This window comes from Camelina sativa, chromosome 10 (genome assembly GCF_030686135.1).
Source record: "Camelina sativa cultivar CO46 ecotype springtype chromosome 10, ASM3068613v1".
Lineage (NCBI taxonomy): Eukaryota > Viridiplantae > Streptophyta > Magnoliopsida > Brassicales > Brassicaceae > Camelina > Camelina sativa.
The window spans coordinates 8886686-8912880 of NC_141889.1; the positions used below are offsets into that span (position 1 = coordinate 8886686).

The window sequence follows — 26195 nt, forward strand, 5'->3', positions numbered from 1 at the left end:
GGATGAGATGACGTGGCGTAACGCTCTTTAATTATGACTTGTGTTGAATTAAATGAAGACCTTGGTGGTGAAGTGTGAAATTGTGAACAAAAGTCGTAAAGTATGAAGCGACACCGTTTTACATATATGAGCCTTAAGTTTTATCTTTGGTAACTTAAGAGTAACCAAATAGGGACGTCAGATGAGATTTACTTGTCCTCAGTGATTTCTTCGTCTTCATCTTCTTCCAATATGTACACCAGAGCACGTCTTCTCTCAGCAAATACACAAGCCACTCCTCTTGAAGCTGTGACAAATTTAAGATAATTAATTCAAATACTGTAAAAAAAAAAGCATTTCTCATTTGAAGTAGATATGCAACAGAAACTAAGCGCTTACCGCTTACTGCTAGAGGAGCAATGGCAGAATGTGGGACTTTTCGAACCTTTTCATTCTCCATTTCCAGGTTAACAATCGAGCCCTGGAAAAAAGATAATATCGTTTCAATATGGATAAGTTCCTACGTTAACCTTCACATGGTTCACAAAACGTAGATGAGAATGGTTAAAATTAGCAATACCTTAAAATCCTCTAGCTCCCACTGGTTTAGACAACTGGATCTTGAAATGGAAATGAATGGGAGGTCACTAGTTTGTACAACCATCATGCATGCTTCTCCCGAGCCTTCGGAGTTTGCACTTGTCTTATTCAATAGTAAAACCAGTTCTTTATCCTGTTTCAAAATTAGACAAGAGGGTTTACAAGGAAACTCCACAAAAAAAAAAGGCAAAAAGTACAAAAAGTTTAAAATCAACCAGTGCTGCAGAATAGAATGAGTATTCACCTTGTAGAGAGACAAGTCAACACAACTGTAGCCATTAGGTACAGATAACAAAACGGCTTCCAGAGAAGTATAACCATTTTTCTCATTGTTGGAGTTCTGCTTAAAACCTTTAGCTATACCAATACAGTTCGGAATGTCCGGGAAGGTTTCATTGGGGATTTGAAAAGATATGTAATCAGTGTACCCACTTTGGGAAGGCGTGTCATCAGAAAGTTCATTCTGCAGGAGCAAACGAAGACATTAGAATATCAGGACTCAGGAGCAAATGAAGACTTTGGCGATAGTAATCAGCAATTTCTTCCCAAGGATGTCCTATGGGATCATAATAATAAGCATTAAGACTGTTGCTGCAAGTACCTTATAGAAGGTAAGAGACATGGGAATTGGTGTAGGTGTTTGCGTTGTTGACAACTGAAGAGGGCAAAGTGGCAACAACTTCATACATGATATCTTTCTTGATATGGTTGTAAAGGGCATTAGAAGAGCCGTCTTGAAGCTAATATTGTCAAAACATTAAAATCAATTATGATGTCCAGAAAGCCATGAGAAAGTATGACCAAACTCTAAAGACTCCGCACACTTTTTGTGTGGGTAATGGCACTTTCAAAATATCAAGGCGAAGCTGTGGCATCAGACCTCTACCATAACGTTTTGCACAATCAATTTACTACCGCTACACAGATTTAGCATGTGTAACGAAATTTTTGTTTTTAAGAAGTGAAAATGTAAGGAAATATACCTATACTCCATGTGTTGGAATTCATTAGCCAATGTCCTCTGCAGAAAATCACAGTCTTGAAACCCTCCAAACTGAAGTAACTCTTTGACTCTTCCAATGGTTTTTCTGGGACATAAGAGAACATTAAGAGTTTATATATGAATTGAGGAAAATAACGTGAAATGAACAGCCTTGGAGGATACAGTGGACTTCATGTTTCATCCATTTCTATGATATGCTAATATGTGGTCATGTATGCAGAAACTTCTCAAACATACATAGCAGCACACAAACCCACACACATTACCCATATCTGATTTTCGTTTCAGGGTGGTTAGAGAAACCTGTTGGATATTCGCTTGTGATATCGCACATGACTACCAAATGGCTTGAAAACTAAGGTAATCTGACAGAGATTCTGATCGATTACAAGATAACTACGCAGAAAAACTAATTAAAAGCATAGATATAGAAAGAGGTAACCTACAGATCTATTTCAATGCTATCACCAACTTCAGATAGCTCCAGGAGGTCCTTCACAGGATCTTGATCATATAAGAACTTCAAGAATACTACAAGGAGTTCACTGCCACAGAAGAGAACCGTGTAACTACAGAGATTTGGCTTTGATGCCATGAATAACATAGAAACATATGTGCGTACCTGTTGTATGAGGAAAGCTGATCATTTGGTTCTTGCATAAGATACTTAATGCTTCTGACAAGCCAGTTGAAGAAATTTGAGAACTGAAACAAAAATGTTATTATAATTCTAATATGACCATTGCGTGGAAAACATGGGACAGCCAACATACAAAATATTTATGATTTCAGTGCTATATGCCTCTGTACCTGTTGGACAACAGAAGATAGTACCATCATAAATCGTTGCACTTGTACAAGTAAAAGACCAGCATTCTCAGTGGCTTCATTAAGGAGTAATTCATTCAAACCAATGCCTTCGTATCGTGCACGCCACCTCGAGAGACCTCTTAATTCACCCATCCTGAATCCAATAATTTCTGCTGCTGGCTGGAAATGAAAGCTTATTCGTGACAAAACTTTCTATATAAAAACGTATTGGCAGGATAAACAAATGATACTTCGTCTAACAATTCCAACTCTATTTCCAGGAATGAGACGAATACTAAACCTGAAGATGGTCAAGGACAATCTGCTGAAGCTCTTTTCCTGTACCACATACAGACTTCAAGACACGCTTCACACCCTACTAAACAAGATAATAACTTAGTGGTATATGATAAAACAAGTACCCTGAAGGTGATCAAACAAGTAAAGCTTACCACTTCGCCCAGAGAGTTAACTAGAAACTGATTAAGCGCTGGACTTATTCGCGCACCACCCAAAAGACTAAGAAATTCTTCTTGAGGAGATGATTCCAGTCCTAGGAGAAAAGCAACAGAACCCAGTGAATCTATAAGAAAAAGGGAAAAAAATAGACTCAACCAGCAAACTAATATTGGCAAATACCATTATCTACGATCAAGGTGGAAAGAGAATGAAACTTGTCATGAAATGTTTTCATTGCATCCGCCCATTGTTTGCTCATAACCGACAGGGATGCTCGAATAACCTCAGTCAAATCTTCAATGTTAGAAGCTTGTTGAGCAACCTGATGAAGCTCATATTTCCTGAATAAAAATTAGATGAGATAACAAATATAACAGATGCAAGGCAGAACCAGATAGTTGCAGGTATTGGAAACCAGATTTAAAACAAAGAGCGGGAAGATATAGATAATTCCGAGTGTATAAATAATGTCTGGGGACAAGTTACCTTTTCCAAAATATAGATGTGTCCATTGCAAGGCAATGTAAACCATGTTGATCTTGAACATTAAATTTTTCCTCTTTGGGCTTGATATCACAATCTGTAAGCTCTCCTGTGCACATTACTACCAGACGACAAAGGTCTTTCGACAGAGCAACCTAAGAAATGAATATACAATAATTAGTTTGAATCTAAAGACTCTCTATCATACACCGCTCCCTCCTTTCTCTGTTTTCACCACAGACATTTACAGTCAGAGACATGAAAATTGAAGAGATGGCATTTCTATCATTTGGAAAGCATGGCTCTTGAAAAGATTCAAGTACCTTGTGGATAGACGCATTGATTATTTTGCAAGAGGCATGCTCATCCAGATGCTGAACAGGAACAGACAGCTCGTGTATGTTCTGATCATGGTTTTGCAGGAGCAGCAGACACATGAAATAAGAGAAAATAAGACTTAAAAAGAAAACAACAGAATATTGCTCACAGCAAACACTTTCAAATCAATTCTACCCCTCGCATTATTGAGAACTTAAAAGTTCAGAAGCCAATTTCCGTAGGCAGATAGTGTTGCAAAATCATTGAACATCCTGCAATTCTATATCCAAAGCAGGATTCGAATATGATGAAGCACCAAGAACCATGATACCTGACTGGGTTATTAGGGCTAAACCAATTACTTACAGTCAAAAGGAGCGACTTACAATCTTGCCTATCTGAAATATTCCAAATATACTAAAGCATATGCTCCCATCCTGATCTCCACTGCAGAGAATGTTAAACTTCCGGAATGAGGTATTAGATAGTTCTGCCAAAGAATCTTCACCGTCATCCATGAAACTGGAATCACCAGCTACCAGTCCAGGCACCTTTGGAGCTCTTGGAGCAGGAGGGAAAAAACGGGAGGTCCGGTCCTCATAAACTGAGAAATTTTCAATTTTATCCTGAAAACCAAACTCAAAGAAAAATTAAACACTGGCTCAAATAGCTTTCTATGTGAGAGTTGGGTGAGAAAACAAAACCTAAAGATATCTGCTTATCATTGCTCAATATCAATATAAACGAAAGAATATCCCGTGATATGAAACAAACATGAGTTCTTACACAACTAATCAGACGAAAAAACATACCATATTGGATTGTCCATCCTCCTCCCAGTTAAGACACACAACAGCTACAGTATGGGGCTTCAAGCTCCTTAATAGCTTCCCGTTCTGCATAAAAAGAGTCCCAACCACTTTCTGATAAGCATATGATCTTTTTGCTTTGCAAGCTCATCAAAATACTTCAATATGGAAAACATGAATTAGCTTCAACCTAAAACTTGCCTCAACATCATGAAGCGCAATGGTTCCATCCTCAAGCCCAACAGCTATAGCTTTACCATCAGGACGCCAACATAAAGAAGTAACAGGCTTTCCTATACAGACAAAAAGAAAGAAAATAAACTTAGCACCACAAAAGAAAAACTGATTAACCGAGTAATCCTTCTACTATTGACAAGCTACTTCAAATTGCATTTCACTTTCAATTTCAGCAAATACGTAATCAAAAGCCATCTTGTATTCAAAGATGACTACTTTAATCTACCAAAAGTGAACAAAAGAGAGAAACTTTACCAGGAGAAACAGTCCATAATCTCTGCCAATTGAACCGATGCAGCAAAATCTTTGAATCCACCGTAACCATTGCCAGTAAATCCTTCTCCGGGTTCCACTCAGCTATCTTAATCTATATATAATTGAACAAAAACATGAGATTCTATCTCAAATCCCCCAACAACAACAAAAAAAAAACGAAATTTGAGTAGAAGTAAAATCAAAAACCTGAAAAGGTATGGGCTTGTCGAACTGTAGCTGGAAAGGAATGATATTTTCACCTTCATCACTCCCCATTTCCGACATTCTGAGAAACTTAGCAACCAGAGTGAAGACGGCGTTCACCTTCGCCGGATCCGCCGGTAGTAGAAAGACGCACTAATGACGAAACCTGGGCGGGCTTTTTCTTCCAATTTTCCAATAAAAATACCTAATCCGGTTTTTGGTTTAATTTCGGTTTAATCATCGGTCTGAGATTGAAATTACCCGGTTTGGGTTTTTGAGCTTTCGACTTTGGGGTTTAGAACAAAATTAAACCTTTCTCTGCTACTTTTCCTAAAGAAGCTCTGACGAAGATGGGTGAAGAAGAAGCAGTAGCAGATGAAAATGGAGGATTGAAGGTAGAAGAATCAGGAGACCAAAGTCCATCGTGGCCTAGTATGAGATTCGATGTCTCTCCTTACAGAACGCACCATTTCTTCAAGCAGTTCAGGACTGCTAGAAACCCTAATAATTTCCTCAAGGGTCTTAAATGGTCAACCTTTCTTCTTCTTTCAAATTCACTCTCTCGTTTAGCTTTTTGTGTTTTTCTCTCAAAGTTTGAATTTTTGTTGCTTTTTTGCCTTGAACTGTTTCTTATATAGGTCACCTGATGGTTCGTGTTTCCTTGCAAGCTCTGAGGACAATACACTTAGTCTGTTTTATCTGTAAGTAGAAGAAGTTCAACTGAAACCGCTTTTTAGCTCAAGTATCACTAATTTTTGTATGTTTGGGTAGTTTTAGTTCTCTGTTGAATCTGTTTGTTTTGCAAAATTGTCTATCAGGCCTCAGGATGGAGGGGATACTAATGGATATGGAGTGCCAATTCCTGAAGCAGGTAATCTAAGTTTTACATGTTGTGTCACATGCTATAAAATGTGAAGTAAATTTGTGATCCATGGTGTGTTTATGTTTATCTTTCAAATTTTGGAATTGTAGATTCATATGGTGCGAGTCTTCTTGTCAATGAGGGTGAATCTGTCTATGATTTCTGTTGGTATCCATACATGTCAGTTTCAGGTAATATAGATAACGTCATCTTAAAAGGGTTCTTTCTTTTTTGCTTAATGTTCATCTGTTGAGTTACTGATTTTTGGCTGTTCACTGATTGATTTCAGACCCTTTAACATGCGTCTTTGCTACCTCTACGAGGGACCATCCAATTCATCTTTGGGATAGTACTTCTGGTGAGGTGCTGATTTTTCCATGTAACTTAACATGTTTACTTGCGAGTTGTTCTACCCTCATTTTACTGTGTATCTGGTTATTTACATGTGAGTATAACAATGGCAGCTTCGGTGCACGTACCGAGCTTATGATGCTATGGATGAAATAACTGCTGCATTTTCAGTTGGATTTAATCCTGGTGGAACCAAGTAAGCAAGAACTTCATCTGAGTTTTATCCATCTTTCCACATGCTAGAGAATTTGATTAACAATCATCTATACTGATTTGTTATGTCTTTAGGATCTTTGCTGGTTATAACAGCTCCATCAGAGTGTTTGATCTTCATCGTCCCGGTAGAGATTTTGGGCAGTATTCAACTCTTCAGAAAAATAAAGAGGGCCAAGCAGGTATTTTTGTAATTAACCACTCAGACTCTGCACAATATTAGTATTACAGATTACACAGAAACAAGAAACAACGTTCTGCTGGTTTATAATTTCCAGGTATATTATCTACTCTTGCTTTCTCCCCAACTAATTCTGGAATGTTGGCTGTGGGCTCTTACGGGCAGACTACTGGGATTTATAGAGAAGACAACATGGAGCTATTGTATGTTTTACATGGTCAAGAAGGTGGTGTTACACATGTAAGCAAGGGTCACTAAATGTTACTTTCTTTATGTGCATTGAGGTATGATAAATCATAATTTGAACTGTTCTTGCTTTCAGGTCCAGTTTTCAAAGGATGGGAACTATTTATATACAGGAGGTCGCAAGGTAATGTACTGTTATAAACCTTTTTCCCTCTGAATGTTTGTCTTGATCATATTGCATCCAGAGACACTTCGTTGGTGTCCAATATTAAAGTATGCTTTTAAATAGGACCATGTCTGTTAGTAACCTTACCAGTAAATGTTTCTTTTTTGTTTGGTCTTTTCAGGATCCTTACATTCTTTGCTGGGATATGCGGAAATCTGTTGAGACAGTCTATAAGTGAGTATTTACTTCTTTCTTTTGGTTTGGGTTTATAAGCTCATACTTGTTCAAGAAATTAATCTAGAAGCAAAAACAAGTGTTGTAAACAATATGAATGCTAAATGAGCCATAAGCAGCAAAAACTTAACGCTACATCAATGTTCAAGTTACTAGAAGTGTTAGCTTGATGAAAAGGGTAGATGTTGAACGCTATTATAAAGTTGAAATGTGTTTGAAATGGATCATTTATATGTGTGTATCAGATTGTACAGAGCAACTGAGAACACCAACCAGCGTGTATTCTTTGATATTGAGCCATGTGGTCGACATTTAGGTACTGGTGGTCAGGTACTATTGATCTTCCTTTCCTCTCTAATGTCCGAGCTTATATTTTTCCTCTATGAACGCACTAATGGTTAAATGATGTAACCATTCTATCATTCCTCTTGTCTTTTATTCCAGGATGGGCTTGTTCACATGTATGATCTACAAACCGGAAACTGGGTGTCTGGATATCAAGCTGCTTCAGGTAAGCTTACACTTGGTTTCTTGATTGCACTATCAAGTTCTTGATGAGATCCTTATTACCCTATTTGATGCAGATACTGTAAATGCTTTCTCTTTCCACCCATACCTTCCAATGGCTGCTACATCCTCTGGTCACAGACGTTTTGCAATTCCTGATGATGACGATGAAGATAAGAACGACCTTCAATTGAAAGGTACATTACACTAAACTCAAATTAGTTCCTCTCCCATCATTGTTAATAAACACACCCAAAATCAAACCTTTCTTTTTTTCTTTGTGGCCATCATGCAGCTGATGAAAACTGTGTATCTCTCTGGAGTTTCTACGTTACATCCGAAGAGAACAACAACACTTGTGATGAAGACACTGACGTTATCTACAATATGTCACAGGAGATGAAAAAATAGCCTAAACGTATTTTTATTTTTCACAAAATGTTTAAAAAGGAATTAAAAAATAATGTTTATTTTATGAGTAATATTTAGTCTTATCCAAAATAGGTTTGGCATATTCTTATTTTTGTGCTAAAAAAAATACACAAAACAAATAACAAATTCCAATACAATATCTATTCCACATGGTATCCACAGCTATTGTTTATGGAATCCAATGAAATCCTCTGTTTCAAAACCATCAAAACTTTTCGTCTGCCTATTAATTCAGTTGATCGAAACCGTTCAAACTACCAATATGTACACGTGGCATACGATCAATGGACAATACACTGATAATCCCATGCAGCCGCACGCACACGGATGATTTGGCCTCCCGCAAAAACCGGGTTAATCTTTGTGGGCAATAACTGATACAGAAGCTTGGACGGATCGTAACACAAAACGCCAATGACGGCTGTCCAATAACAATCCACCACGTGTATTTTCTCTCTCTCTCTCTCGAACTCGAGCTTTAATAATACTCTTCAGCAAATCTCTCTCTCTCTTAAATCACTCTGTTTTGCTCTGTGTTTGTTGTGTTTTTGGGGCGTTCTAACTTCTAAATGATCCATTATCTCCATTTCATCGGTGAGTTTTGGTTCTCTCGTGCTGCTAAAGTAGTTGAGTGGTTCTCGGAGAAGCTTCTTCTTAGTAGCAGAAGAAGAAGTACGACAATGGCGTTGACGAAGAGAGGGTTCGTCGTGATGAAGTCTAACGGTGAGGAAGAGGAGCTAGAGTTAGGTTTAGGATCAGTGAGGTTCACTCGAGGTTTAGGCAGGAAAAGGATTCTGATTTCGAGCAGTGTACGTCAATCTCTGTCTAGATCGGCCGTTGAGATTCCGGTGGTACCTGATTCGCCGCCGGTGAAAAGTTCGTTGAAGAGACAACGAAGCAGCAGAACTATTGCTTCCTCTGAGAAATCTCGACTTGAGTCTCTACCTCAAGATCTCTTGGTAAAGTTTTAGTTTTTGGTTTTTAAAGTTTCTTAATCTGTTTCGTTTTGATTATGATTCTGATTCACTAATATCTAAAACATTTTTACAGATTCGTGTGATTTGTGGTGTTGATCATGATGATCTCAAGAGTCTAAAACTTGTTTCTAAATCAATCAGAGAAGCAGTGAGTTCCATGCTTTTATACCATCGTTTCACAGTTTGATCGATTCAAGTTCACTGTTCTGATTTCTGTTTTAAAACTTTATAACAGAGTTTGTGCAAAGAGTTTACATTTTGCGTACACCACACCGAGAAAGACTCGTGCTTTTCGAAACTCGATTGATCTCGAGGAGGTTTCGGATTCGAGCCGTCAAGGGGATGACATAGAACCTCCTAATGCACCGCATCCCTATCGATGGACCAAGGCTAAGAGGAAAGAGCAACTCTCAAGCGTCTCTGTGGCTTTGTTTACATAGAGAGTGTTATGTGTTTGTAAATGGTTTGATTCGAGTGGTGGCTAAGTGTGTTACTTACACACTTTAACTACTATGATGGTTATACTTCTTTTAGATTAGTTTTTGCATTTTGATTCAGAAAAAGGTTTAGAGATGATTTTTGTAAAGAAGAAATTCATCTTTTGCATACATTGGGAACTGAAAATGGTTTTTTTTCTCTTATATATGTATTTTAGTGTAATGGGTTTTAGTCAGAGACTCAGAGTATCCAAGGTTCTGTTTCTGTTTTTTGTTTGTCGTATAGTGCAATAAAAAAGTTATCAATTCTTCCTATACTTATTATGTCAACACATTTAATGAAACTCTAACCTATAAATAATTGATTGATTGTCATAAATAAACCAAAATTCTGACTAGCCTAAATTTTTATCTTCATTATATGGTAACTTACTAACATTCATGCACTCTATGCATCAAAAGACTCACCAACATTCCTCTAGACACAGAACTTGATGATCATACAAAGTTCACAATTTCATATTAAGAAATTCCAGTGGGTGTACATGAAATGGTTATGGTCGTTGCATTTTTAAGCCCACTGCATATTTCATAAGACTGTTGTGCAATTTTATGATTAGTTTGGCTTCAGTGAGATCTAAGCTATCTGAGAAAATGAAATATCATTAATGTAACTATTGAACATTTAATATAGGATGGTGCATTAAATAGCAACTTTGTCAGAACAGTTACTACATATTTAACATACTGATATTTAAAAATCAGGCCAATAGTGTTATTACAGCCAGGCTACTAGCTCTTCAAGCTCTTTTTTACGATTGTGACTCTTTCGTTCTCTGTTTCTGGACACTGGATAATTGGCATAACTTAATGAGACGTCGTTGTCCTCTCTGCTATTACCAATTATTCAAGGTTTCACTACAATGGACTTCTTATACATTTTTGTAATCTATTTCCAACTTTACATCGATAATGAATTTAATATAGTTATCTACATTAAGTTACACAGTAACGTAGTTATATAATATAGACACTTAGATAGATTCTGTGTCGATCTCCAGATAAATTAATTGTACACTAAACTAAACGATTATTTATATACATAACATATGATTAACTTTATCTTTTGATCAAGAGATTGACATTTTATCCATACGTCAACATTCCCATATGCATCTCTATACCTCTCATTATCATTATCTATAATAGAATAGCTTTGTTTCCACTTTAGCCCATGCATTGAAAGAGACCCAAGAAAAAGAAAATAAAAAGGAAGAAGAAAAGTGATGCCTTAATTCCTCTTTATATAACGTATCACAATCCAAATACCAATTGTTCATTTGCTTTAAAAAACTTTTGGACAACCAATTTTTGAAAATCATTTCGTGGAAGTCAAGCCTTGGTGATGGATGTGGTCGGTCCAAAAACAGTTCCCAGTCACGTGGTGTATGTCCTTTGGGTCCATTCTCCCCTAATCATCAAAACTTTGATTAATTTTGTCGACTTTTATATAAAGTTCTTGCTTCTTTCTTAAATAACCCTATATATATATATATAAGTCAAATAATCAATTAAAAATACCAAAAACTTTCAGTCCATTCCGCAGTTTATAGCCAAAAATATTCAATTTTGTATCTTAATAAATTTTCAGTATATAGAGTTTTAGGTTAAGGTGAACATATTTTCTCGTCTTTTTGACAAATTCAATTAGAAATAAATATTTATATAGTTCATGCCAAACCGAAGAAATCGAAAACCAACTCTACTCCTTTTGAACCGAACCTAACTAAAAGTGAAGCACCCATGCCAAAGTTATACTATTCTTTACCGCAATTTGATCACGGTTCACATGTTCAAACTCTCCAAAACGAATTAAAAATATAAAGCGGAATTTGATCACGGTTCACAAAGTTATACTATTCTTTACCGCAATAAGAAAGGAAGAGTCCTGAAAAAAAGAGTAAGCCATTTTTTGCAAAAAAGACCCACTCCGACTGCCCACACAACACAACTACCAATTCTTTCAGGCTTTCAACCTTTCTCTTTCTCAACAAACATAAAGCGGAACTACTTTGCTTTGTTTGATCATCATTATTACAAGGGAAGACATATCTAATATCTTATATGTTAAAGTGAAAAACAAAAACTAAACTAAGCATGTGGAGACTAAAATAATTGAATGCAAAAGATGTAACAGAGACATGTTGTGTGATGAAAATGAACTCAAAGAAATGACACCATACCATGCATGCAACTCACCGGGGGAAATTTTTTAATATGCATACGATTGGTCAAAATGGGAAACAATAACACTTGTATTTGAGTATTGGGTTATTAAATTCAACTATTAGAACCTAGCTAGTGCAATTATATGGAATCTAGTATCTCAGTTTACGAAGTTAAGTAAAATTTAAATGTAATATAAAAAGTTACGATCTCAATTCTTTATTCTTGTAGCCTTTGTTGGGGGACCAAACGATCATCTCGGTAACTAAACAGTTAAATTAGGTAATCTGGTTATCGGGTAAATTACATGTATCATCGTCTGATTATGCCAAATACACATATTCTTACAAAACTAATCAAATTTAACATTAATCTAATAGAAAGTAACCCCAAGTATAACTCTATGTCAAGTTAAATATTTATAAACGATTATTCATTTAAAATGAAAATATAGTATTATTTTCGTCTTTGAAACATGACTCAGTTCTGGATTTATACAAAAGAAAGAAAGAATATAGAGTGTGTACCACCTGAAAGTAAACTTTTGTTCTTCTAGAAAATCTATAAACTTGCGATAACATTTCGAAAGTATTTCTAGTTTTTTTTTTTGTCTGGACTTTATATTTCAGAAGTATTTAGAGTGACCACGTCTACGCTAGTATAATACTATATTCCTTGCCTTTGTCCTACGCACTTTAAAGCTTTCACATTTCCCGAACCAACAACACCGCAAGAATCGAAGCAATAAAATCAATTCTCAATTCCTTTGTAAAGAATCAAGACAAGTACGTCACTATGTCTGTATGGGTTAAAATTGAAATATTCTTCTGTTACTCACATCATGTATTTCTTTGTCATCATATCCTTTTCTTTTCTTTTGGATTCTTGTCATCATTATATCACCAAATTATACTAGTAGATCTTTTTGAAAGGAGATTTCGTAATATATGGGTATTGATCTCATGACAAGAGCTTCCGGTGATTGCATTATACATGGGTATTGATCTTATTATTCAAGAGAGAGTTTTCAAACCAACAAACACGGAAGCAGCTAATGGGAAGCTGATGTGCATGCAAAATGCAAATTAACCTCCCAATACGAAAGCCTTATGCGACCATCTACGTCAATCTCGCCTAGAAGACTTTTAAGCCATACATACATAGGAGCATTATTTAACGCTATAATTTAGTAGTAGAAAGCTAATGCGTGCCTGATTAAACTTAGCCCAGGATCAGAATATCCAAAATTTTACACAAATAGTCTAACGTTCCTCCATTTTAAATTAATACTATGGTTTAAAATCTTTATTTCTTTTCTATTTTCATTGCAAATTATGTATAGTATTACCGCAGCCTTTGTCAATAGAAGATTTTTCCATTCGAAGAAATAAACCAACAACTGATGAAATCGAAACTCACACCAAATCAAAATGGAAGAACACATAAATATAATCTTTTCATAATCCATTTCACTTAAATATATTCCATAACAGTATAATATCAATTTAACTTCAGAAAAATATCCAATTCAAATGTATATTAATCCATCTATATACTAGATTAAAAAAATGTAGCTATATTTATGACATGTTACAAAAGATTTTATATCATTATATTTTGAAAATACAACATAACAGTTGTTTTGTAGATATGAGCTTTAGGAGAAACATACATTATATTTTTTTTCTTTACATATATTATATATATGTAAATTTACATGATTATTAATTTATGATATTATTGAGACCATATTTTACATTAAGATTTCAAAAAAATTATTATCTTATTATCTTATCGAATATTGTTAATTTTTATACTGACCCGACTTGGGACCAGCAAAATTTATTAATTTATAGTGATTATTAATTTATAGAGGTTTTACTGTATTTAACGAATTCAATGTTTCGAAATTTATTGAGAATTAAATATGTGTTGACTATTAAAAAAAAAAAAAAAAAAAAAAAAAAAAAAAAAAAAAAAAAAAAAAAAAAAAGACAAAACAAAACAAAACCCTCTACGGGGCATTTAAATGCAACGACCACCAAAGTCTCTCTTCTCTGTCTTTGTCTCTCTAAACTTCAAAGTTCAAACACCGTCACCCTCACACACACACGCCATGGGAGAAGAAACCGAACAAGTCTCTTCCTCCTCGTTCTTCTCTCATCCTCTCTTCTCCTGTTTCATCACTCTCTACGTTCTAATCCTCATCTACTTGCCCAATGATTTGCTTCGAATCTCTCTCTCCCCTGTTCTTCTCATCTCCGGAGCTCTCCTCCTCTTTCTTCTCCGTCTCGGGTCGACCCGAGAACCCAACACCCGACCCGATACAAGAAACGAGAATCTCGAGGAGACAGCTGAAGACTACTCTAACGTTGATTCCGACAAGAATCCCGATCATTTGACGTGTGGTTTCGTGGAGTGGAACTTGAGAGCTCCATTGGAAGTGATACACGAAGCTTACGAAGAGAACGAAGACGACGACGAAGAAGAAGAAGAAGAGAACCCGGGTGGTGAAAAAGACCCGACCCGGTTTAAAAAAATCGTGAGGTTCCCGTCGTTGTCTCTCTGTTACCCAGAATCAGATTCGGATTCGGATTCTGCTTCCTCTTCGGAATTTAATTTCCCGGAGATCGGTGACTGGAACTCGCCGGAGAACATGGGATTCAGATGGGAAGAGGAGGACGGCGGCGGTGGAGCTGGAGGAGGAGAAGGTTTGATTGAGATAAAGCTTGATCGTTGCTATAATAATAACAAGAGCAAGATGATGATGAGTAAATGGAATCAAACAGAGTTGGATTTTCACGGAGAAGACGAAGATGGTTTAATAGAAATCGATCTTTTATCATAGATGACGACAAAATACTTTTGTATTGGATTTTACTTATGTAACATAAAGCAATATAATTGATAACCAACCTGTTGGATAATTCCAACTCGAGGAAGAAGATATCTCCTAGGAAGTTGCCAAAAGAGATAGATTAGGAAAATGAAAAGTTCCTATTGTCATTAAGTTGTGTAATGGTAATTCTAATAGGTTTAGGAAAAGTGTAAACCTATAAATATAAGAGTCTATGGAGAGGTGTTCCATAAGACTTGAGAGAAAGAGAGATTTAGTTTTTAAGAGAGTTTTCTAAATCTAATAAAAAAGGTGTTCTTATATTTTTCAAGTTCTTAATATTAGATTTGGTATCAAAGCTAAGGTTGTAGCTCCGATCAAAAGTTGTGGAGAAGAAGCTGTCCATAACTAAGTATGGGGGACGAACCAAATCCATTGTCGAGAACCAAGGACCTTGGATCACCGTCCATCCAATGTCCGATGTTAACATCGACAAACTATATTGTTTGGTCGATGCGCATGAGAATCACACTTCGAGTTAGCGAGGTGTGGGATACTATTGATCCTGGATCCACCGATCAAAAGAAGAACGATGTGGCGACTGCTCTTCTATTTCAATCCATCCCCGAATCACTTATCCTGCAAGTTGGAGATCAAGGCTCGGCTAAAACTCTATGGGAAGCCATAAGAGCACGCCATCAAGGTGCAGAACGTGTAAAGGAAGCGAGGCTTCAGACTTTACTTGCAGATCTTGATCGGGTAACGATGAAGGATACCGACTCTGTTGATGACTTTGCTGGCAAGATCTCAGGCCTAGCATCGCAGTCAGCTGCTTTGGGAGAAATTATTGAAGAATCAAAATTGGTAAAGAAGTTCTTAACAGGACCTCCAAGACACAAATATATTCATATCGTTGCATCGTTGGAACAAGTCTTAGATTTAAAGACAGCTGGATTTGGAGACATAGTTGGTCGTATAAAAGCTTATGAAGATCATGTAAGGGAGGAGACCCGGAGTGAAGACCAAGCAAAACTTATGTTCTCAAATTCAAGCAATCAAGGAAGCTACGGTGGTTATCAAGGAAACAAAGGAGGCTATAACAGAGGAGGTTATAGAAGAAGAGGAAGTAGTCGAGGAGGATATGGCCGTGGTGGATATGGTCGAGGTGGTTTTGGTCGTGGTAACTACAATGGAGATAGCTCTGGCAGAGGCAGGGGATGAGGAAGGTTCAATGGCCAGGGTCGTGGAGGAGACAATCCAGATCAAGTACAAAACCAGAATCAAATCAGAATCAAAACCAGAAGAAGGATCTATCTAAAATAATTTGTTGGAGATGTGATAAACCGGGTCATTACGCATCTTCATGTCCTGCGAAAGAAGTTGCACATCAAGAGACAAATCTTAATGAAACTCATGAAGCTGATGCACTTTACGTTCATGAGGTGGTGTTATTGAATGAGGATAAGATGTTTCCCAAGAATTATGATATCAACAATGAAAGTGTATGGTATCTTGACAACAGTGCTAGTAACCACATGACGGGAAACAAAGAATTCTTCTCTAGTTTAGATATGAATATCACAGGGAAGATTAAGTTTGGTGATGGTTCGTTTATCAACATAATTGGAAAGGGATCGATTGTTTTTGTGGGAAAAACGGGTGAGAGGCGATCACTCAAGGAGATTTACTACATTCCCGACCTGAAGCACAACATTATCAGTCTAGGACAAGCGACTGAGTTTGGATGTGAAGTGAACATGAAGGGAGACATGTTAACTTTAATTGATCCAGTTGGACGGTTGTTAGTACAAGTCAAGAGATCATCAAACCGTCTCTACAAGACGCCAATGGAAGTTGAGTTTCCTAAGTGTCTTTATATCCAAGACAACGACACTACTCTAACATGGCATGCACGGCTGGGACATATAAGTGTTGGAGTAATGAACAATATGGTGAGACAAGGTATGGTTGTAGGAATGCCACAATCGATTCATGAGAAGAATGTGTGTACTGCGTGTTTAGTCGGAAAACAAACCAGAGATGTGTTTCCAACTACAACATCTTTTCGAGCAGCTCAAGCTTTGGAGCTGATTCATGGTGACTTGTGTGGACCGATCTCACCACCAACACCAGCTAATAATCGGTATGTCTTTGTCCTTATTGATGATTTTTCGAGATATATGTGGATAATGCTATTGAAGGAGAAAATCGAGGCTTTCGATCGGTTTAAAAGGTTTAAAGAAGGAATTGAGAAGCAGACCAGACTGTCTATCAAAAACTTTCGCACCGAAAGGGGAGGAGAGTTTACCTCACTTGAGTTTAACCGATTCTGTGAAGGAAGTGGAGTCTCTAGACATTTAACTGCACCATATACTCCTCAACATAATGGTGTAGTTGAAAGAAGAAACCGCACATTAATTGAGATGACAAGAAGCTTGCTTAAAGCTATGAAATTGCCTAATGAACTATGGGGAGAGGCTGTACGTCATTCAACATATCTAATCAATCGAGTTCCTACCAAAGCTTTAGCGGTTCATACTCCATATGAAAGTTTCACGAAGAGAAAGCCTAACATCGAGCATCTACGAGTATTTGGCTGTGTTGCTTATGCTAAAATCATTGGACCACATCTTAAGAAGTTGGATGATAGGTCGAGAACTTTGATTAATCTAGGGCCAGAACCAGGTTCGAAAGCTTATAGGTTATATGATCCAGTTAAAAGAAAAGTGTTTGTAAGCAGAGACGTCGTGTTTGACGAGACAAAAGTTTGGGATTGGTCGAATGCAGAAAACCAAACCAATGGAGAACCAGGAAGGTTTAAGCTATCTGATAATGGGTTTGTAGAAGAAGGAAATGAAGATGAGAACAATCAGGATGACAATGTCGAGCATCAAGAACCGGACCAAGAACCTGCAAACCAAGAAGAAGAGATAGAAGATGAACAAATGAAGAAAACATGGATCAAGTAGATGAAAATCAGCAAGTTGTCACAAGATATGGACATGTTATCAACAAACCTCGATACCTCAATGATTATGAAGAAGCGTTTGCACCTGTAGTTCGAATGGAAACTATTCGACTACTCATTGGTATTGCAGCTTCGAAGGGATGGGAGATTCATCACCTTGATGTGAAAACCGCATTCTTAAATGGTGACTTAAACGAGCTGGTTTATGTGTGCCAACCAGAAGGTTTTGTTAAACGAGGACAAGAGGATCAAGTGTACAGACTACATAAGGCGTTGTATGGTCTACGTCAAGCTCCTAGAGCTTGGAACGTGAAGCTTGATCATGTTCTGAAGAAGATGAACTTTAAAAGATGCATAAAGGAGCCTACTGTGTATCTCAAGAGTGACAAGAAAGAAAGTCTGATAGTGGCAATCTATGTTGATGACTTGTTTGTGACAGGAACTTCACAAAGAGTCATTGATCAGTTAAAAAGGATATGTCAAGAGAGTTTGAGATGTTAGACCTTGGGAAGTTGACATATTATCTTGGTATTGAAGTAGTACAAGGAGCAGATGGGATACGAATTAAACAAAAAGGTTATGCTCAAGGGATTCTTATTGATACTAAGATGAATTCGTGTAATTCAGCTCACATACCAATGGAGCCTGGTATGGAGATCTCAAAGGCTGAAAAACAACCAGAAATTTATGCCACAAGATATAGAAAAACGATTGGGTGTTTAAGGTATCTACTTCACACACGCCATGACTTAGCTTTTGCTGTACGAGTTTTAAGCCGGTATATGCAGAGTCCGAGAGAGGTACATAGACAAGCTCTTAAACACTTGTTAAGGTACGTGAGAGGAACCACCAACTTAGGCTTGTTCTACAAGCGTGATGGGTTGAGTAAGGTTGTTGGATACAGTGACAGTAGTTACAAAGCTGATATAGATGATGGAAGATGTATTGGAGGTCATATGTTCTATCTTGGTTCATCGTTAATCACTTGGACTTCACAAAAACAACACACAGTGGCGATGTCATCTTGTGAAGCTGAGTTTATGGCAGCTACAGAAGCAACAAATCAAGCCATATGATTGAAGGAGTTGCTAAGAGAAATACTTAGTCTAGATGAGAAGATCTTACTAAGGATTGACAACAAGCCAGCTATATCTCTAAGTAAGAATCCAGTGTTTCATGGAAGGAGTAAACACATACTCACAAAGTATCACTTCATTCGTGAGTGTGTGGAGAATGATCAGATAGAATTGGAACATGTTCATGGTGAGGAGCAGAAGGCGGACATCCTCACTAAACCACTAGCAAGGATAAAATTCAGAGAAATGAGGAATCTAATCGGAGTACAAGAGATTGAAGCACCCGGAGTTCAAGTTGGAATTAAGGGGGAGAATGTTGGATAATTCCAACTTGAGGAAGAAGCTATCTCCTAGGAAGTTGCCAAAAGAGATAGATTAGGAAAAGGAAAAGTTCCTATTATCATTAAGTTGTGTAATGGTAATTCTAATAGGTTTAGGAAAAGTGTAAACCTATAAATATAAGAGTCCATGGAGAGGTGTTCCATAAGACTTGAGAGAAAGAGAGATTTAGTTTTTGAGAGAGTTTTCTAAATCTAATAAAAAAGGTGTTCTTATATTTTTCAAGTTCTTAATATTAGACAACCAAACCAAACCCAAAAAAAAATTCGGTCAATTTCGACTATCTTGACCTTTAACCAGAATACATGAACCAAATTGAAGAAATCGGTTCAAATTGGCAGGCTATAATAAGCCTCTATAATCCCCCCCCCCCCCCCCCCCTCTTTTATTCCATGTCATTTTTTTTGATTTTTGAGTCTTCATCTTCTTCATTAGCAATATTTGTCATTAGTTATGGAGATATATATTCAGATAAGTATGATAATTGATAGTTTTTTAAAAATATTTTATTTTACATTATTTAGTACCAAATATTAATAAATCAATTGGCTAATAATCTCTTGATAATTCACAAAAAGTAGTATTTTACATATCTTGTATCACTACCATGTGTTGTTTTAATTGAAAATTTTCATCTTACTCCTCTCATAAACCTTAGTCATAGGATTATTGAGTTTCTCATTTACCATATTAAATTTCTGATTAATTATTGAGAAATACCCTAAAATAGCACTAAACCAAGTTTTATGAAAACTATAGCAAACATTCCATAAATTTCAAAAATAGCACTATTTACCACATTAAATTATTTAAAATTAATTTTTAGAATTTGTTTTTTTTTTATGTTTGGGTTATCAATTTCACATTAAGGGTATAGTTTTGAGGGGTAGGGTTTAGTATTTTGAATTTAGGATTTAATTTTAGAAGATTAATTAGTGCTATTTTTGGAATTTGAAAGATGTTGTGCTAAGTTTGGAACAAAAACTTAATTTGGTGCTATTTTTAAGAATTTCCTTTAATTATTCAGTGTCTCTTCTAGCTTTTAACAAAATTTAATAGAGATTAAACAAATGGTTGAATGCAAAGGCAATATGGTATATTATCCAAAATTGATTTTTTTTATATGATATTTTGTCGGCGTCTTTGTAGTACATGTGAACTAAACGATCAAGAGTCGCATAGCTATTTTCAAAAAATTGTTATAAAAAAAAAACAATGTAAGATTTTGTAAATAATAATTATCATGATAAAATATTTAAAGGTTGTAAATTCATCTTAACTAATTAAATGCAAACAGTACCCATTCAAACTCTTAGCTATTTCCGAAAATGTATTATAAAAAAAATCAATGTAAGAATTTGTAACTAATAATTATCATGAAAAAATCTCTAAAAGTTGTAAATTCATCTTAACTAATGAAGTTCTCATGCAAACAGTACCCAATCACACTCTTAGTATGATCCAACTTTGGATATTCTGAGTAATCATTTGATTTTTACGTTGATGCTTGTTAGTGCTAGTATGAACTTTATTGCATACGAAGCTTCTTGTTTCGGATGATGTAGTGGAACAAGGCCACGAGTTTGAGTCACACCTAGGTTTTTATGGCCCTAGGAAAAAAGTCATGGTAAAGCGGATGGTGAGATCTGATGAGAACATAGAAAGAATGCAGAGATCAAGTACAAATCAAGCTCATGTTGATGAAAAACGTTGTGATTTTTCAAAGAAAAAATATGTTACAAAATTTATAGTTTAATTTATGCTAAAAAGATTTGTAGAAAAACTTATTAAAGAAGTTGTATTTATTGTAAAAATAATTTTAGAATAACCTCATTGTATTTGTTATGATTATTCATGGTTGTGGATGATGATCCGACTCATCTTGTTGGTGAGCATTCATACTTCAACCTTCACATATGGATGATTAGGATGCGATCTTGCAAACGAGGCAACAAGCACAAGGTACATTTGGATCTATTCATTTCTCTTTCAACCCAATTTTAATCTTCTTCCCTAGAGAGAGTAGCTCATGAGTCAATGATTTACTTAGTTACAGGAATCCACATGTTAGGGAAGATACGACAAAATACCTGCTAAACCTTTCTGAAGATTCTGCATATTATGATCCTAAAACAAGATCCATGTGTGAAGACCCACTTCCAGATGCTGATCCAAAGGAAAAGTTTTACATGGAGTTAAAAACTTTCACTATAATTTATAAAAGTTTGATAATTTATTCAATTATAAAACTCCACGTCATGCTCGTCATATTAGTCATCCCCTATTATTATTTGGAAATACATTTTTTTAATCTAACCTTTAAAAGTGTAAATAATTACATCACTATGATATTATAAATATAGATTTTAAAGAATAAATTAATAATAGTTATTAATGGAAAAAATGTCAAATATTAATTTATTCAATTTAGGTATTTTAGAAAAACGAAAAATACTTTATTAATTTTTTAAAAATATATCTAACCAAAATAAACATATAAGATTTGATATCTAGCCTATCATATTAATTTGTCATTAATCATTATACTTTACATTTTATATTTATACAATTCTATTTTTGTGAAATATCATCATATTATCCATATAGTAATAAAAAGTATATTTTCCGCATATGCTATGAAGAAATAAAGTATATTATCCATATAGTAATAAATTTTATTCAAATTATGAAGAAAAAGTTGTAACAAATTACAAATTCCGACTAACCTTTTTGAGTATTATATTTAGTTTCAATACAATATTTTGTTGAGATACATAATTTCATATAATAAAATAAACTATTGAATATTTTAAAATAGTTTAACTTTATCTTTTTTAAAAATCTCAATCAAACCTTCTCTTCCGGTTCCACCACTGTCATCCTTCTCTTAATCATTTTATGTTAATATCTCACACTTACTACCAATCTTAACAACTAAGACTTCACCGCAATAGATATAGGGTTCTTGTTCAATTTTTGAAAAATTAGCCTTAATTACATCTAAATTTGTTAAAAATATTACTTTTAGGCCTTAAAATACACTACTTTTTATGTTAATTTAGAATGGTTCTATTGCAAATGCACACCTTGCACCTCCCTATCGCCGACACTACTACCTATAGCTAAAGATGATATGGAACACAATATGTACATTTTTTAGTTATTTACTACTCTCTTCATCATTTAATTGTTTTGATACATGTTTTATGGACATTGAGCCACACGGTTTTTGCAGCTCAAAAAATAATTGGTCCACCATACACAACAAATTGATGATATGTTTACTCTGACTAAAAAAAGAGTAAAATTGTATAATTCTAAAGTAACCATGCGTAACAGAGATTCATTTCGTGGAAAACATTCCCCAAAACAATATAAAAGACAATAAACGCAATTAGTAAGTAAGGCATATGCTAATTCATTCATGTATATGTATGATGTTAATTCTCTGCTGTGGCAGCACTAAACTCCTTGTGGTATTCTCCAGGATTCTAGTCGTCTCCACCATCAGGTTACTATACCATTTCTTCGCCAATTTACTCTGTTCTGTGTCTTCAGTGGCACGGCACCTATCAATTTACTCTGTTTTGGCATGAATCGATCTGCATAACGATACCCTCGATTCAGTTTAGGTCTTGTTCTACAAATAGTCTTCTGATTTGTAATCAGAACATTTAATTTAATTAATATATCTTGTTTCTTAGCTCCGAGCAGCACAACTTATAGTTTACTCTGAGGCAAATGCATCCTATAAGCAATAATGGTTGTTGAAAATGGATGGGCTTGAGCAAGTTCGTTGAAGAGTTTGAATAACTCCTCATATGAAGTTCAGGTTATATCACCTAGAAACTACTTTTCTTTCACTCCCTTGTTACCTAGTGTTACTTGTGGAACTGCTGAAGCTCGCAGCGTTGTTGAACCCATTGGCAACATTGGAAGGAAGGTAATTAATACTCTGAATCTCTGAATATAATGGCTTCCAAACAGAAACTATACCTTCTGCTTGGCACAACATTTTGATTAGCTAGGAACACACACAGTTTCTACTTCTAGTATGGAATCTTTAGAGAAGATATCAATCCAGACTTTGGTAATCTCTTATACTTTGGAGTAAATTATAAAGACGAACCCAGTTCTGCACTAGTGCAACCAGAAGTTAACTCTTCCATAACCAAGGAGCTAGAGAAGTACTGAAGCACCAGTTGAAAAGAGGAAAGTTCTGAGATTCATCATTTGGCTCCTATAGACAAAACAATCAAATCCTGCATTGCCCATCTTATTTAAAACGGGAAGCTCTTGAACTGTTTTGCTTTTCCACAGGATGCAGTCTGCATCATGCAGATAATTAAACCACTGTAACTTCATTACGTCTTACTTACATATGATCATATGACTGAGATTGCACAGGAGCGTTGAGGTAAGGTTAGATTCACAAACAGAACTTTGATTATTATTTGATCAGGTCAGTGTACCATTTCATCTGTACGTATTATTTCCCGTACTGAATTTCTCTGTTTCATTTTTGTCTCTATACACTGCTGATCTACTTGAAATTATGTGCTTCTATCAATTTACCCTGTTCTGTTTCTCGCACGTCATGAATTGAAATGTTACTCTCAGATTTTGTTTTCCCGTATATGTAACAGAGTCCTGTTACGTTTACTTGTCATAGTTTAGTAATATTCACATCAATTTTGTTTAAATGGTGATTCCACGGAATATGATTTAGCTTTTAAATCTATGTTTAACTAGTGTAGAGCTTATGTTCATAATCAAACAAACAGGTGACTGAGTTTGTAGTATATATTGGTATTCTAAGTTTTAGCCACTGAGTCCGCAATATATATGATATGCATGTCCATGTCCACTGAGTCCATGTCGTTTATATATGATATGCATGTGTAGTATTAGGAGGAGTTCACCAGCTTTTCAGTTATACTTGATCTCGAATTGTGTTCATGAATTCTGATCTCTTGAGCTTAAAATTAAAAGTATTTAGAAATTTAAACTATGTAGAACCAGGAAAATTTTATGAACAAATATTATAGACAAAGAGACTGAGAGAAGACTGGAATTTCAGACATATACAGATGCAGCATATAAGACCTTAACGCTATGAGATGAGTGTAAGAAAGGATCAACTTTAAAGACAACATTGGACCACTCAATCTTCCCCCAAATCTCGCCTCCCACGCGTCTCTCCAAGGAAATCTCGGCAGACCAAAGGTCCAAACTCTCTGCCATCCAGAAGATAACAATGTTTCCAGCAGAAGTTTTGCAGAGTTTGATGATACGAAAGGAATGCCTTGAACTAGAGTAAGAGTGTTGCAGCTCTTCCAAACCTTTCACTTCCTTCCAAACCAATTCTTTCACCTCAGACCATACAATCTTTCCGCGAGTACTACGGCAGTACAATATTTTTTCAATGATACACGAATCGTTTAAGGATCCTATCTCACCTAAATTTAACAAGAAGGCGAAGCCTCCATCATCATCATCAACCCCGAAAACACTCTTCTCCTTTACAGCCATAAGCGGGATAGTTTTATTGTGTGGTGTCTCACGAACCCAACGTGGGGGTGGAGAAAAAAGAGAGGCCCAAGTTTGAGTGTTTGGATCAAATACCTCTCCCCATGTATCGTACTGCTTGGACCCTCCAAACACGTATATCATCCCGTCTAATAAGCTTGCCAATGCGGAAGCTCGAGGTGTATTCATGGATGTGACACGGTGCCATGCATGTGTGAGAGTAACAATCGAGAAACGAGACATCCGAAGTGGGAATACCGTCGTCTATGAGTCCACTGATAACATAGATCCCCCCATCCACCGCCACGAAACAAGATGAACCCGGAGCCTGATAAGGGTTCGACGGGATGGGGTTTAGCCATCGATTAGGGGTAAGGATGAACCAGCGTGGAGCTGGGTCAGGCAAAACGCACATGCATACGTAAAGCGATGCGTTAGTGCAACCCATCTTCCTTCTCAAGTAGAAGAGCTCAGGGGAAGCTACGAGTGAGCGGTGGCTCTTGGAAACGAGAGATAAGGCCGCGTGGTCAAATCTCGAAACGCGAGCCAAACATATAAGAGCTATCTCATCTGGTAACAATGATAACCCAGACAATGACGGAGACGGAGACGGAGACGGAGACGGAGACCTCTTCTTCCTCCTTTTATTGTCCGGTGGCACTTCTGGAGCGTAAGAGTTGAACATCGTCGTCAGTTCCATTTCACAACAACTCAAAACCCTCAGAGCTTCGTTTGATTGATTGAGTCTGGGGTTCTCCCTACCCTACTTTTTTCTTTGAAAAAGAAACCTAATTTCCTTCTGATATATATAGTTGCAAGTTTACTTTTATTTTTTTATGATTTTCCTTAACATATTTGACAGATGTTTTTTTTTTTTTTGCTGTGGTCGTTGTAACCTTCCTAAGTTCAACATAATGAATTTGTTTTATTCTCCTCTAGGCGTTTTTTTTTTAAAATTGTGGTCCAATGTTCCATAATGTCCCATAATTGTGGTCGTAAAGGGTGGAGAAAAATTCACATATAAAAACTTAACAACAAGGAAAAAGAGTGGTCACGTCTAATCAGGTTTTATCCAGCGATGGACAAGCGACATCAACGGCAGAGACGGTGTTAGATTTGGTGTGGTCGAAGAAGAGCTTCAAAAGACAAAAGGGATGATAATCGATCGAGACTGAGAAGAGATTAAGACTGAGAGTGGAAAAATAAGAAGAAGAGATTGAAGCTTTGGAGTAAACGAGGGGATCAATTTTTATTTAATTGATGTTAATGAAAAAAAAAACGTAAAAGAATTAAACAAAAAATTAACAAATTTTTTTAAAGAATTAAACCAAAAATTAACAAAAAAAAAATATAAAGAATTTTTTTCCAATCCACAAAACAAAAAGGAAAGACACATTAAAAAAAAAAGAATCAAAGATGTGGATTACCCAACACATGTGACTCAGTAGTGAACTTCATAACCAACTGACCAAAAGAAATTTTAAACATGTGGTTTTTCAATTTGTCTTATATTTGGTG

At 36.0% G+C, this 26195-nt stretch overlaps 5 protein-coding genes and 1 pseudogene across 9 annotated transcripts; 3 read left to right on the forward strand and 3 right to left on the reverse strand.

The window, feature by feature from the left end:
* Nucleotides 1-26: 26 nt before the first annotated feature.
* APC4 (Transducin/WD40 repeat-like superfamily protein) lies at nt 27-5329 on the reverse strand. The gene is made up of 19 exons (XM_087469738.1): nt 5161-5329; nt 4954-5065; nt 4663-4754; nt 4465-4548; nt 4039-4278; nt 3658-3738; nt 3338-3489; nt 3032-3192; nt 2845-2945; nt 2694-2768; nt 2393-2572; nt 2205-2287; nt 2029-2127; nt 1563-1667; nt 1181-1319; nt 824-1042; nt 560-712; nt 379-460; nt 27-286 (listed from the first exon to the last, which is right to left on the reverse strand). The coding sequence occupies exons 1-19, from the start codon at nt 5236-5238 to the stop codon at nt 189-191; spliced, it is 2334 nt and encodes a 777-aa protein (XP_087325864.1). The 5' UTR covers nt 5239-5329; the 3' UTR covers nt 27-188.
* A 178-nt stretch (nt 5330-5507) lies between these two features.
* Nucleotides 5508-8358, forward strand: LOC147935916 (uncharacterized). Of its 5 annotated transcripts, none has more exons than XM_087469740.1 (14): nt 5508-5686; nt 5796-5858; nt 5976-6028; nt 6130-6210; nt 6309-6382; nt 6484-6566; nt 6659-6765; nt 6862-7004; nt 7087-7134; nt 7298-7350; nt 7596-7680; nt 7795-7861; nt 7935-8054; nt 8153-8358. In XM_087469740.1, exons 1-14 carry the CDS (start codon nt 5508-5510, stop codon nt 8266-8268), a joined length of 1272 nt encoding a protein of 423 aa, XP_087325866.1. In that variant the 3' UTR covers nt 8269-8358. The 5 variants fall into 5 exon arrangements, with proteins under 5 accessions (XP_087325866.1, XP_087325868.1, XP_087325867.1 ...); XM_087469742.1 differs by having other exon boundaries at nt 7999-8054; XM_087469743.1 differs by having other exon boundaries at nt 5549-5686; nt 6309-6377.
* A 171-nt stretch (nt 8359-8529) lies between these two features.
* Nucleotides 8530-8876, reverse strand: LOC147935917 (uncharacterized). Its single transcript, XM_087469745.1, is given in 2 exon segments — nt 8530-8832; nt 8835-8876. Coding segments are annotated over 2 exon segments (231 nt in total). The 3' UTR covers nt 8530-8643.
* LOC104718181 (F-box protein SKIP27-like) lies at nt 8859-10011 on the forward strand. Its single transcript, XM_087469746.1, has 3 exons — nt 8859-9248; nt 9340-9418; nt 9504-10011. The coding sequence occupies exons 1-3, from the start codon at nt 8859-8861 to the stop codon at nt 9704-9706; spliced, it is 672 nt and encodes a 223-aa protein (XP_087325872.1). The 3' UTR covers nt 9707-10011.
* A 3810-nt stretch (nt 10012-13821) lies between these two features.
* LOC104718182 (uncharacterized) lies at nt 13822-15088 on the forward strand. The gene has a single exon (XM_010435871.3). The coding sequence runs from the start codon at nt 13959-13961 to the stop codon at nt 14775-14777; it is 819 nt and encodes a 272-aa protein (XP_010434173.1). The 5' UTR covers nt 13822-13958; the 3' UTR covers nt 14778-15088.
* Nucleotides 15089-24224: 9136 nt separating this feature from the next.
* On the reverse strand, nt 24225-25362 carry LOC104720211 (putative F-box/kelch-repeat protein At5g03000; annotated as a pseudogene).
* Nucleotides 25363-26195: the final 833 nt, after the last annotated feature.